General features: G+C 37.4%; 1 protein-coding gene and 1 long non-coding RNA gene across 3 annotated transcripts in view; one reads left to right on the top strand and one right to left on the bottom strand.

Annotated features, from left to right (window-relative positions):
* The window catches only part of LOC106617325 (titin), a 75959-nt gene that overhangs the window by 52136 nt on the left and 9069 nt on the right, over positions 1–14754 (bottom strand). Inside the window, 2 exon segments of the mRNA XM_070111797.1 lie at positions 129–6338; positions 14467–14541. Of these exon segments, the coding sequence (XP_069967898.1) occupies positions 129–6338; positions 14467–14541 (6285 nt within the window).
* LOC118680386 (uncharacterized) overlaps positions 9905–14754 on the top strand; it is a 290728-nt gene continuing 285878 nt past the window's right edge. For both annotated transcript variants that reach the window (XR_011397061.1, XR_011397062.1), the window contains exon 1: positions 9905–10056. This is a non-coding gene — a long non-coding RNA (uncharacterized lncRNA). The remainder of the gene's footprint in view (positions 10057–14754) is intronic.

Genomic DNA, 14754 nt, shown 5'->3' with positions numbered 1-14754 from the left:
ATTTTTTGTTGTTCTAGTACTAAACTTGTGTGTAATATGTGTTTTGTTCAGATTTAAGGGCTCGATGGGGTCGGAAAAAGTAATACGCCATATAGAAATTTCCCTAACATAGAATATTTTGTACTTACCGAAATCGGTTTTTACACTTAGTGTTTCTACTTTTTCTAATTTGTCTTTCATGGTTTCTTGTATGTACTTAGGTTTTTCGTGTGCTATACTAATTGGTTGTATGTCATCGACTGTATGATATGCTGGTACTACCTCAACAGTTATTCCCTCTACAGACTCACTAACACCGCTCTTTGTGATTGGTGTTTTTAAGGCTTTTGACGGTTTGTCTTCTGCTTTTAAATTGGAGACACACTCATTTAACATTTCCTCACGTTCTATCGGTAATATATAATTTGGATGAGCGCTTGTGGTTTGTAATTGTTGTGCTTTTTGTTGTAATGTTTTAAGTGTTGTTTCTTTTTCGTATTCAACAACAATTGATTGATCGCATGTGATGTGTGGCTGATAAGTGCTGATAGCTTGATCAGTTTCGGTTGCAGTATCTTCGTGTGTATCCGGGTGTTCCGCTATAAATTGTGTTGTTTGCAGCGCTGTTTTTGTTGTTGTTGGTGTTAAAGTGCTTTGTGGTGTTATTGTTGTTGTTGTAAGAACTGTGGTATGGGGAATTGCATGCTCGTATGTTTGCGCATTGCTACCAGCTAGCGCATACTGTGGCATAACTGTCATTTCGGCCGCAGCCGTTGTTGGTGTTGTGTGTGTGTCCAATGTGCTGAGGTTATCCTGTATTTCGGTTTGTTCATGCAAATACGTACTATGTTGTGTTGTTATGCTAACATTGGCATGCTCATCGGTATGTGTAACATCCTGCAGCTGAGCGGCGCTTTCGTTAACAATTGGTACATCCATCATGGTTGTCTGTGCGAGAGTGTCTGTCACACGTAACTGTGCCTTGCGCTCATCTACCGCCGGCTGACTTGTGATCACAGCAGCACTTTCATAAGCTATTTGAGCACTGACGCTTAAATTATCAAACGCTGGCGTGTTCGCTGTTGCTGTTTCGTGTTTCGGCATACTTGGCAACATGCTTTCGAGTGCCGGTTTTACTGTAATCTCATCGATGAGGGGCGCTTTAAGTTCGCGCAAAACAATGCTGCTCTCTATGCCTGCCACGGTATGTGGCTTAAAGTCGCCAACTTCTTCTTGGATACTTTCGTAAATATTTACGTCTGTTTTCTGCGCCGATTTGGTTTGGTCTGTTGGCACAGTGCTGCCGGTGAGCAATTGAGTTGCGCGCTCCTCTGATTGCAGCGCAGTCGCTTGTTCAAACGATAGCGATTCTGTCACTGTCTTACTTTCGTTCAAATCGGCGTATGTGCTGTGCGCTATACGCTCTGGCCGTTGCTTCAAATCATATGTTTCTGTTATCAGATTTAGACCTATCGTTTCCTCGGTCGTGTGCGCTATATTCTGCGCTGCGACTAAGCTAGCGTTTAGTTGCTCGGGCTGCGCGCTTGTCAGGCGCTGTTCTTTGGTGAATGTCTCCTGCAGTGTTGTGATTTGGCTGTGTGTCAATGTTGTTGTTAGGCTGGCGCTGGCATGCTGCGGTTGCGCGCCATCGGCGGTTTCAAACGGCAACACGCCTTCGTAGGGCGTAAGCTCGGCGATGATTTTATCATTTTGCATTGTGTCAGTTAGTGGCTTTGCTACGTGCTTTGTTGGCTCGGCGTCGCTTGTTGGTGTTTCTTTTTCTAATACGATTTGAGTGCTGATTGTTTGTGCTTGGCGCATGCTCTCCTCTACCAGCTGTTGACGTGCTGTCTTATCTGTTTTTTCCAGACCCACTGGCAAATCGCTTAGTTGCTCTGCAGCTGCCATCTCCGTGATGAGCGTTTCGTGTTGCGTGCCCTCTATATAAGGCTTGGCGCTTTGTGTTTTAACCTTAATTTCAAAGGTGTTTTCCTTATCTAACACTACATCCAGCTGCTCGACTTGTAACTGTTGTTGTCCATCAATGGTCGGCTTAGCCGCCTTAGTTTCGAAGACGATCTTATCTAAAACATTGGTTTTTTCAAACGCTGTCACATCACTTGTTATGGTCTCTGTGTACATACCCTCCACATAGGGTTTCGCATGTTGTTTATCGCCCTTAAAACGCTCTAAATCGCCTTCTTTGGTGTAAACGTCGGTGAGGGTCTCGACCTGCGCTGGTCTTGGTATATTTTCTAAATTCACATTTGTTTGAGCGGTAGGCGCGTTGTCACGCGTTAACAATTCATCCGTTTGCTCGTAGGTTTGCACTTGTGTAGTCTGAACTTCATGCTGGGCACCGGTAAGCGTCGATTTTACTTCCGTTAGGCTTGCAACCTCCGTTTCTAGCAGCTTTGGCGCTTCAGCTGCATTAGTCTCACTGACTATTGGTAGTCCTAAAGTTTTGCTCAAGTCCGCTTCATTCGCTTGCTGTGGTGCGATTGCTTTTGGCAACTTCAGATTACCTTCCCTCTCGGCTATTTCTGGAGCTTGTATCGTAGGCAGTTGTTGTGTGGCGTGTCCGATGTTGGCATGTGCCGCGGGCTGTGTCTCTTGATCCTGCACAGGCTTATATTGCTCGTATATATTTTCCTCTTTAACAACATTCGTGGTGAGTAATGTTTGCTCCGCGCCCGGTTTTGCCGTATCTCTGAGCTCTGTTTGCGTTGGCAGCGCTGTCGCGGCATCAAGTAGGTTTGTTTCTTGTAGCAATGGCGCATGCATTTGTTGCTTGCTTGTTGCTTCGCTTGCGTTTTTCTTAGTAAATGTTGGCTTATCTTCGTAGAGCTGTGCATCTTCTATAATAATGTTTTCGCTGGCGATTGCGGCATGTTCGGCGAGTGTTACAGCCGCTTCAAGCGGTTCTTCGACATGCTTTTGCAGCAACATTGCATCAGGTCTTGAGTCTTCGTAAGCAATTATTTCCGAAATAATAGTTTCATTTAGGTTTTGATATTGCGAGATTGCCGAGCTTGTCGTAAGTTTCAGCTTGTCGATTGCGCCCACGCTCTCCAAGTCATAAACATTTTCACTTAACGGCAGTTTTAAATTCTCCGTTGGTGGTGCCGCTTGCGCGTTGACCGCAATCGGTTGTACTTTATCGAACGTCTGCTCGTGTTCATACATTAAGCTCTGCTCTATTACTTTAGCATCTTCGGTGTTGAAAGTAACTGTTGCCGCAAATTCTTTACCTATTTGATATGGTTCGAGTGAGGCTTCCTTCTCATAGACACTTTCCTGTTGTATTGAGATTTCATAGCTGCTATCAGTCGTCGGCTTGCCTGTGGTCTCCAAGGATTCCACACCCGTTAGCTCACCGGCACTCTCGTGCACGTAAGGCGCTTGGGTTATGGCACTCTTTTGCGTTAATTCGTTTATTTTCACCTCAGCTGGCCCTTTGGTGAGCGGCACGTCAGCGCTGAGTGTTACTTCTTTCTCGCTGAAGTTGGTCGAGATCACTTCGAACGCGTTCCTATGCGACACTAACTCCATACTGGCGACAGCATCTGTGGGCACTTGTTTACTTGTGTATTCATGGGTACTTTCTAGGGTTACATCCTTTGTTTGCACTGTTGATATTATTTCGGTGTAACCATAGTGTGCCTGCTTTTTATCTAATTGTGTTTCGTCGAGCGCCGTGAAAGCTTCCATGGGTTGCGTGCTCTCCGTATCGGCTACCGGCAATGTGTCTGTGGTTATCGTTAGTGCTTCCTTTGCGGCAGGCGCTTCGACTTGTGTTAATATTGACTCCTTGTCATGCGTGGCGGTTGTGATGATCTCTAATGGTTGTGATAACTCAATATCACTGCTAATTGTTTGCTTGACTGGTAGTTCTTCCGTTACAAGCACATCTACGGCATCCAATGCTGTTTGCTGTTGCACTTTTGTACTGCGCTCTGTTTGTAAGCCAAATTCTGCTTGAGCCGTGTGTGGTTTTATTTGCTCTTCGACTTTGTTTGTCGTATCTAAAGTTAAAACCTCGCTCCGCTCGAGCGGTGTATATGTTTCGGGTGCGATTTCGTGTAGAGCTTGCATGACCGGTTTTTCAGGCAAAGTTAGTTTTTGATCCGTTTCCGTAATTTGTATTTCGTAAACAGCTAATGGTTGCATTTCTCTGCCGGGCAGTGGTTTTAGCGCTTTCTCGACCTGCTGTTCCTGTTCTTTAAGTTCGGTATGTGTCTCTAGGACAGCCTGCATTTCGCTTAAACCACCATATATGGTGTCGATTGTTTTTGTGGCGGCGACTTGCTTCGGCGTGTCTGTTTCTAATGACTCAGATATTACTTGCGGCTGTACTTCGAGCACGTTCGGTGCGGCTAACTTAATTTCCGTTTGCTTATGACTTGCGATTTGACGAATTGGTTGCAGCGCAGACTGCCAGTCACCTGTCGCTTCAAACATTAGATCTGTTTTGACCGATAATGAGGTCTGCTCAACGTAGCCGTACCTCGCTTCGGCTGTTTTGGGCCTTTGTGCCGGCAGTGTCATTTCTTTATCATGCGTCTCTACAGCGCCTATGTTAGCTACAGGGGCAGCACCTTCGTAGCCGAGTTTCGTATGCTGCTCGCTAGGTTGTGTGCTTTCAACTAACGCAGTGGCATCACAAATTAAGTCTTCGGCTCGTAACGCTACCGCATTGGCGGCGGTTATAGCTGTTTTAGTTAAAGTACCTGGTGTTGGCGATACTTGTTCGAGCACCTCCGTGCGCTCTTCCGTTAATGTTTCACTTATTTGTCCTATAATCAGACTGTGCGTTTGTTCGCTTTCTGCGATTGCCAACTTGGGTTCTACGGTGGGTATTAAATCCGTTAGTCTCTCTTCGAGCGCGGTTATTTCAGCGCCGACTACATGTATATTTTCAGTCAAATTACCCACGGCCTTTTGGATTATGATATCCGTTTTAGGCACTTCTTCCAACGGGCTTTGCAGGTCTGGCTGTGTACCAATCAAGCTGCGTTGTACTATTAAGTTCTCAAGAGCTTTGCTGGCGTCCGGCATCTTCTTTGCTTTGAGCTCCAGTACAGTATCAGCCGTCTCACTTTGTGTTACTTCTAATGGCACAGTTTCTGCAGTGACCTCCACCTTTGCCGTCAACTTTAGCGGCGATTTGGCTTTCTTAAATACATCCTCCTTATCGACAGTTTTCTCCTCTTTCTCTACATATGCTAAATGCTCAACTAACGTCGGCTGCACTGCATCCTCTTGTTTTATATGTGGCGTGTCGTACTTTGCCGTCGTATCCTGCGGTTGCACTTCCACCACTTCAACGCTTGTCTCAGCCATCACCACACCGATTGGTATTTGCTTCTCAGCAACTTTCTTTTTAATAACATGCTTTCCAGTAGTCTCACTACTTACCAATTGCTCTACTATGACACTCTTATGCGGCACATAATCTGTAGTAGCCTTCTCAGTTGGCTTTTCGCGCAATATATCTGCGGGCAAATCACCCAACGCGTCGACGGTTGTCAACTCCAATTGTTGTTGTGAAATATGTGGCACAAGCGTGGGCTTAACATGTTCTTCTGACATTTTGGCGCCTGGCAAATCTTCAAATGTATCTTCTATTAGTGGCTTCTCCACCAATACAGTCTCGCTTTTATCCACAGTCGGTTGAGCTTGCGCCACTTTTGGCGTTCTTTCGCTTACCAGTTCAACTGCGTTTTGCTTTGTCTCCACTTCAGTTATTTCGGCGGCACGACGCGTGACTTCCGTTATGCTTTCGTGCAGTTTTTCACTTGGTCGCTTACGTTGCGGCTTTAGACCTTCTTCCACTTCGAGCATACTCGATTCCTCTTGTATTGCCACAGTCTTGACGGGCGCGATATCGGCATGCGCCACTTTCGCCTCGGGCCGTTCTGTGGACACCTGTAAAACTTGTGTTAGCGCTGTTGTTTCGATAGTCTCTTGTGATAGTGTTTGAATCTGTATGGTTTCGTATGGTATGTTTTCGGATTGTATGCTCGTAACTGTGTCGGTGGTGTAGAAATCTTCGAGCATTTCATGTGCTTGTAAGTCTTTATGAATACGAGTTTCTTTCTGTTCGGCTTGCTTTTCTACAATTTCTTGAATTTCTTGAGTTATTTGTTGTTGTTGTGATACTTTCTTTTTCTTCTTTTTAATTTTTTCACTTTTAATAAGAATTTCTTCTTCCGCTTGTAGTTGTTGTTGTTGTTTTATGATAACTGTTTGTTCATGTTGTTCTTGTTCTACTAATAGTAGCTGTTGTTGTTGTTGCACTTGTTGTTGTTGTATGATTTTCTCATCCACATGTGTGGCTATCAAAGGTGCTGTTGTTTCTGCGAATGCGAATGTAAGTAAGTAAAAAACTTGTCGTGCTCATGAGAGAATGATGGTTATGTTTATACGTATGTTTGTATGTACATACGTACATATGTCAGTAAGTATGTAGTTGCTTTGTAAGTATTGGTGGTGGCGCGCTATTCGCTGTGGCATTGGTTATAGTGTCAGTAATTTGGTTTTAGAAAACTTGCAGATTTGGTTAGAAATTGTGTTGAAGATATGTATATAGTCTTCTCTGGTGTGTGGTAATAATGTAAGGGCAGCATAAATATGTACAGCTAATTTAGAAAAAATAATGCAGATTCCTTATCGGCTAATTTGTAGCATATATAAGTAAAATTAATTAAAGTTTATGAAAAAATCAGATTTTGGCTCTTTAAGATATCGTAAAAAACAACATCCTGATGTGTTTGTTCCAAAACGCAATTTTATATCTTGCAAAACTGTTTCCCTAAAAATTCTGATATATTGAATAATTTCGTAAAAGTTACACTTGTATAATGACATCTTTTGCTTAGAGAGTGCTTGTCTTTTCCAAGAGCGTGTGTTTTCTCATTTATTTTACTTGAAGCCTCTCAACTAAGATTTTTGAGGTTAGTCTATGAAAACGTAGCGATTCTCGTATTGAATACCGGAGAGAATATGAAATGGATTTGAAAATCCACCAGAGTGTATTGATTCTGAAGTTAGTTAATTGAAACCAAGCTATCGCTAAATTAGAAAGTCGCTGCTCGCATACTGCTACTTAAGAAACTTAAGAAACTAATCAGAGGCCACGTACAAAAAAGCTGAGATTATGAGGCCGGCTATTTGGGCAGGATGAATCCCTTTAACAAACTTTAGGCAAAGCTCGATATTTTTTTTACATACTACAAAATTGTAGTCATCAGAAAGCTGATTTAATTGGCTGGAAGAACTTTGTTTTCACCTGACACAGTAAATAATCTTCGACTTTAGTTGGCACAAAAACTACTAACAGTTTCATTCCCAGATATTGTAGAATGATGGCAATAAAATATTTTTTAGCAATCGATTTTTGTTAATTGTAGATTGGCAAATAGTAAATATTAGTTAGTACGGGTCCATTCTCAGTGTATTATTATGTATACTTATATACATTTATCGTATTAGCAGGGCCGTAAAGAGAAAATCGGGGCCAGTGGAGAAAAAATCAGTAAAACATTTTTGCAGAGCACCGAGCCCCCTTAAGAATTCCGGGGGGTTCGGGTCTCGGTTTGCTACTGAGGAAGGAGGATATCAAATCCTCCGAAAAAGGCAAAATATACAATAACCCATGTAAATTAAACATTTTGATCTCTAAGTGAGATTACGGAACCCAGTTAATTGAATTGTTAAATTTATACAGCCCGTTGAAAATCTTTGTGTAGTATACCTGATGGATTCATGACTGATTTCAACGAAGCCGAGTTTTGGTTTCCAAAGGCAATGGTTAAATACCTGTTCTGCTAATCAGAAGGTTGTTATAACTTCCGTGTTAGAACGTCGAAACCCTCAGTTGAAAACTAGTTTTATATAAAAAGGAAATTGTGTGTTAATTTAAGCTCATCATCGTGGTAGTAATTTTCGCAAGAAACTTTAGCTAAAGTGACGTCATTGAACAACTGATTTTGTGGAAAAGATTGATCCAACTATATATTCATTATTTTCCAACAATTTTTGTAAGGAATCTGCATTTTTAATCATAACCTATAATGTTTTGGTGTTAGATATGGTACAATAAAAGCTGTGAGCTTCACATAGACCTCGGCGCATACATATACAATGTACTCTTGAGTACGACATACAATATGAATATAGAAAATATCTTTTAGGTATAAATGAAAGTATATATTTTTGTTTTCGTTTTTTGCTTTTGTTTTACAGACAAACAATTTCGCTTATACCTTTACATACACATCTACTACTTAGATTCAACCAAGTGCTTACCTTATTACTTACATACGTTTACTTTGTTGTTGTTGTACGAATTTTGTACTGTACTGTGTTCATAGCTTAGAAAATGAAGCTTATGGATTAAAAGCAAGTGCATTAAAAAGCAATAGGCGGCTAAACTGGCTTAAAAAGTACTAAATATGAAAAATTAATATTGGCAGTTAAATAGTAAAAATTAGTAAACAAATTTTAAAAATAGTTTGAGAGCATAAAATATATAGTCGAAAAATTTTAAAAGCTGGAAGAAAGCTTAAGAATAATGTTAAAGAAAATTGAAAATTAAATAGTAGCAGTAAAGCTTATATGATAACAGCGCGGCGGCGCAGGCGTGCAATGCGAGTGGAAAAGAGTAGTGCAAATGGCGAAGGGCGTTCACACATTACGCTTACGATTTGCCTGAGACGCAGCCTTCCAAAAAGAGTTTGAAGTAACTACACTTGTACACATGTGGTAAAGTTGTTATTATTGTTTTTCGTGTTTATTTTTTTTTTTTTGGTACTTAAATTCGTAGTAGGACAGTTGGTAGCAAAATTAGTAGTAATAAATAATAGCAAGAGTAGTATTTGGTATTAGCATTAGCACTAGTTGTACGGCTGATGGACGCCAGTAGTAATAGTAGTGATGGTAAGTAGTGACTTCAGTGGGGGAAAATTTGTAAATTTTGTAAATTTTTTGAGAATTCACTGCGAAAAGATAACTTTCGTATTGAGTTGATTAATATTATTGTTGTTTTTATTGTTAAAACAAATTACTATTAATAGTATTATTACTTTTTCTTTATATAAGTATGTATTAATGCTAAATTATTTTATATGTAATTGGTATAATTTTGGGTTGATTTGATTATTTTTTTTTAATTTTTTACAATTATATTTAATTTTTTGAAACATTAATTTTTAATCAATATTTGGTTTTTGGTGGAGACACTGTTGGATTTTGGTGGCCTGCTTTGGTTACTACAGTTTTTTAAATTTATTTTTTAATTTAATTATTTTTATTTTTATTTTTTTTTTTGGGCATTCTACAATTCTTCAATTTCTACAGTTTCTACAGTTTCTATATTCAAACCTTCTTCGACGACTAGCGTGCGCTCCTCGACGAATGTTTCCTCTGTTAATTTGACATGGTTTTGGTGGCATTTGGCATTTGGCAATTATGCGGCAAGCGATAAGCAAGCGGTTTTTGGAAGCAAATTTCATTGCGCATACGAAATAAAAATGAAAAAAAAACAACAAAAGAAAATTTGCATTTCCATTAAAGCGATTTACAAGTCTTATGTCTAAATATAAAAAAAATTTTAATATTTTGCTTTTTTTTTAATAATGTTATAATTTTTGCTAACTCTTGCTTACCGTATTTAATATGCGTTATGGCTTCGTGACTTTCAATTATTTGCGACGTTTCAATTGTCCTCTAAATGTGCGTGTGCGCATGTGTTAGAAGTGTTAGGCGGAAAGAGAAGAATCACATATTTATATACATAAATATATACAGATAATGCGTTTATACTTATATTATTATAGTAGTAAGCATTAATAATGAAAAAAATTAAAAATTATAATTGAAAGTTAGCGCTCTAATTTCTTATTTATTTCTTTTTCATTACAGAGTTTTCGCAAATGTGATTTCAATATTGCTAAACTACAATATCTTTTTGTGCAATACAGTTTGTTTGAAAAATAAAAATACTAGCCTAGTAGTGCTAGTTTTGCTAACCAAAGACTTCTTCTCAGTTCCTATGACTCTTTACTGTCTATGTCGGTGAGTACTTAAAATTGCTATCTTTTTATACCTAACTTAACAATAATTTTAAAATGAAATATAAAAAGTAAAACATTTACTTCGACATCACCAAAGCTATAATACGCTTCACAAGTACATCTCTTATAGCATAAAAGATCTTTATCTAGATTTTGATTGGCTAGTTTGTATGACAGCTTTATGCTATAGTGGTCTGATCTGAAAAATATATTCGAAGATTGTAGAGTTGCCTTGGACAATAACCTATGCCAAATTTTGTGAATATAACTTGTGAAATAAAGAAGTTTTCATAACAAGAACTTGATTTTGTTTGGTCAGTTTGTATTACAGCTATATGCTATAATGATCCGATCTGAACAATTTGTTGGGAAATTATAGCATTGGCTTAGAAAATAATTCTTGTTAAGTTTCGTAAAGATATATGGTCAATTAAAAAATATCTCAATACAATGATTTGATTTTCACGGATCAGCTTGTATGACAGCTATATGCTATAGTGGTCCAATATGAACAATTTGTTTAGAAGATTGTGGCATTGCCTTGGAAAATAATCTATGCAAATTTTCGTGTATATATCTTGTCAAATAAGAAAGGTTTAATTTGTATGGTAAACACTATGAAACCTAACGAAAAACCTCATTACTCGAATATCCTATGCTAAAGTTACTAACCTCTTAATTTCTAAACCTACATGCTATGGTATATTGATACATACAAAAAGCAAAAGAGTCAAACACAATGACATGCAAAGCGTAGCAAACCTCTTTTGCGGATATCGTCCAGTCTTGCGATATAAAATCTTCCCTTACAAAGCGCCTAATCACTGTCTCAATTGTTATTTCACACGTCTCGATCATGCGTATGAATGCCTTGAAGCCCACGGTAGCGGCGAGCACGGTCTCATCCTCGGTCGTCGATTCACCTAGTATTTGTGTGATCAACTCTTCGTGACCCTCGCGTTCGACCAATTGCACTAAGGCCGCTTGCGATTCAGCCTTTTGCAAGGAAATGAAAATATTCTGCTCATACATATAGATAATTTCATAAGTTGTACAACCGTAACGCAACAACATTCCAATACTGGCTAAATCACGCAACGCTGCCTCGCCGGTCGAGCCAAAGGAGCTGGCATCAATAGTTTCGAGCAATTCATTGATCTCCTCATGTTGTCGTATCACCAGCAGATCTTCAATCGATATGATCTTCTGTGAGATCTTTTGACGTATCGTTTGTACGGTTTCGGTGATCTCAATCGTTTCGGTGGTCTTTGTTGTAGTGGTTGTTGTTGTAGTTTTACTCTGCTGTTGTGTGGCCAACAATTCAGCGTCAGCAATTTTACGATCTTTCACTTCCATCACTTCGGAAACGCCACTCTCTTCGACCAATACCGAAACGGGACGTTGCACTTTAACCACATTCACGGTGGTCTCCACATCACTATCCTCAGTGGGTACAATTGTTATTTCAGTTTTATGCAGTTTTTGCTGTTGCTCACTGGACTTTTTGGCAGTTGATTTCTTCACAACTGTTTTCTTCTTACTCTTCAATTTCTGTTCGCTTTCAGTTTCGGTGACTGTTGTTGTCGCTGTGGCAAGATCGAATTTGCCACGCGACATAGTCATACCGATCTCATTGATCAATTTGCATGTGTAGAAGCCGATGTCTTCATAAGTGACGTTTAGTATTTCTAACGAGGCTATGGTCTCTTCGACGCGCAAGCGATATTTGTTAGATTCTCTAAGCTGTACATTGTTAAAATACCATTGTATATCTAATGCAATTAGAAAAGGTAAATATATTTGTTAGTGCCACTAAGTCTAGCTGCTGGCGTTCTATGTTATATGTCCACCACTTATTGCATGTGGCAATACTGTACCTGGTTTGGGGTTTCCGGCAAATTGAATTTCGAATTTGGCAATTTGGCCGGTGGCTGCACGGCAATCACGCAATTCGTTTACTATCGATGGCGAGCATTTAGCGGCTACAAGCAAAGATAATGGCAAGTTTCATAGTTTTTAGATAAAGCTAAGCTAATTTACAGCGCTCACTTATAACTAAAAGGACGAGCTGGAGGGGGAGTGGTGGTGTGACATAGGGGAAGAAAGTAGATAGTGCCACTACTATATAGAGTATAGTTGTTTAGTACACAAATACACCAGAATTGCGGTCATTGTAACGTTTAAGGAAACTGTATTTGGAGAAGAGTACACAATTGTATGTTAGGGTTCTACACAATATAAGATTATTTTTGATGTAAAAGAAAATAAATGTTATGATATATATAGATATCAAGAATATACTTATTCATTTCGGCTGCTCTGGTTCTGGAAGTGTCTTGTTACATCTAACCATTACCCTCACTTTTTTAACAATTCGTGATCTAAAGTTAATTTTGATTTTTGTATTGAATTTGATTATTTGAAGTCCATGTTATAACATAAATGGATAAAAGCTGATCACTAAAATAGTTTTACGAATTTAGAGTATCTTTCTTATGCTATTACAAATTGTTTTAGAAACCCAACCATTTAATGCTTAGTTCTAATATCAAGCTAAAGCTGAATCTGCAAGAAGCGTTTTCTGATTATTAGCTTATTCCAGAAAGACAATATTGAATTTCTGAGTGATTTAACCTTCATAAAAAGCTAACTAATACTCCACTCTCTTATGTAACATTTACATCTTGATCTTCATTTTCATAGAAAGATCTATTAGAATTGTTATTTTAGAGAAAGTTCGTACCAGATCTGACGATTTTGTAATATTGAATTAATTTTACAGAACAAATTGTGGTTCCAGCTATCAAACGGCTGGAATGGTATTGAAATCAGCCTTTACTTGAAAAAAAAATATATTTTTGTATTGTTTAAAAATATATTAAAAATTCCATTCACTTTTTTGGAGGTTTATTTTATGAAAACTTTAACATATATAAAAGGTTCTCGATTAGATCTACGGTTTTGGGAGCTTGCTAATTATTATTATTATTATTTTTTAATTTACTTTACTAACTGTAAAGGTGTGTAGCAAAAATTATTAAAAGTTTTCGAAAATATGCTGTGCGTGCTGTATTATTTGTGTTCTTTCATAAAAAATATGTCAAAAAAATTGTTTGTTTTTTAGTTTTTAAATATTCCTTATGTTCGTGGGTACTTACTTGAGGCGTGTCTTCAGTGTTCTGTAAGTTTTTTTATGACTAAATTTTTATAACTATTTGTGAAAATGTTTGTCTGTTTTCAAAAAATATTACGAGGTTTACCATAGTCTATGAAAATATATTGTATTTGTATGTACATATTTATGTGAAATGAAGCAAAAGAGATGCTGAAAACATTAGTGACAACAACGAAACAATATGTATAACTGAAACACCGTAAAAGCTAGTGATAAATATATAGCGTATTAAAGAGCGCTAATTTGATAAGTGGAGTTCAACAAATGTTTGGAATGGGATATATTCTGTTAGTAAAGCAAAATTTTCAAACACTACTATTTTCATAAATATTTTTTGAATTAATTAGTAATTTTTTAGTAAAACAATTTCTTTTTCTAAAACAATTTTTTATTATTTTTGTCTAAATTTGTTTTTATTTCTTTTTTTAATAGAAGTTTTTTTTTAAATAAAATTTTTATTTTTTAATTTTTTAGTGTGATTTTTTTTCTTAAGTTGTTAGTCAATACTACTTGTTTAGTTTCGAATTCACGATGCCAATGTTTCTTTGATGAGCAGTGATTTAACTGTATATACTGTAAAAAAGATATGTTGGTACTTTACGAAAATGCTTTTTGTTGTTGTTGTAATGCTAAAATGTAATCGAAAACTGATTTATGGCGTATACTTTGTTTGTTGGGGGCTGGAGGCTTGTGGCTAGTATTGATATATAATTTTCACTATTTAGGATGGGGCTTGGGGGTAAGCTTTTATGGCTTTATGGTGCTAGCTTTTACGTTACACACACATAAAAAGCTTGATTTATACATAAGGAAATACATACATACATTTATTAATATGTACCTGTATGTATGTATATTATTATTTTAATAGAATTTTAACGTTACTTGTCGCATATCATTTTTTAAGTTAAGTTAATATATTTGTTGCTTCTTTTTTGGACTTGGACATAACAGTACAGTGTGAAAAAGTAGATAGAAACACATAGAAAATAGCGACAGTGGGGTATTTTCAAATTTTTTCGTATAAATTTGTTTTTTTTTTTTGAAACAGAGAAGTATTAGGGTATTTATTTATTGCTAATTTGTTTGTTGAAGTAGATTAAAACACATATACACATATATTTATATAGAAAGGATAACAAGACACAGTACAATATAGAGAGAATTTTACAAAATTTATACCAGTTCACATGAAACTGGCATACATTTGTAATGACTTAAAAAATTGCAGCTTACCTTTAAGCGCCTTCTGCATTTCTTCCATATGCGTTACCCATTCTGGTTTGCGGTAGTCCTTAGTTCCAACGATGCCTAAATATATTTTTGATTTTTTTTTAATAATAAAAAAATGGTAAAGTAGAGAATGTAATTAGTATAATTGCTAGCGAGGAGCTCTAAGAACCTGTATCTGTGTATTTTCTGTGAAAAGAAGTGTCTTCTAGGTAAATATGTACTATATAATATAATATATAAGATGTATAAAGATAGCTTAGTCTAGCAATATTTTAAACTAAATGACTTAGA

The sequence above is a fragment of the Bactrocera oleae genome, chromosome 6 (assembly GCF_042242935.1).
Source record: "Bactrocera oleae isolate idBacOlea1 chromosome 6, idBacOlea1, whole genome shotgun sequence".
Lineage (NCBI taxonomy): Eukaryota > Metazoa > Arthropoda > Insecta > Diptera > Tephritidae > Bactrocera > Bactrocera oleae.
The sequence above is the reverse complement of the archived record's forward strand: the minus strand, read 5'-3'. Positions and strand labels throughout refer to the sequence as shown.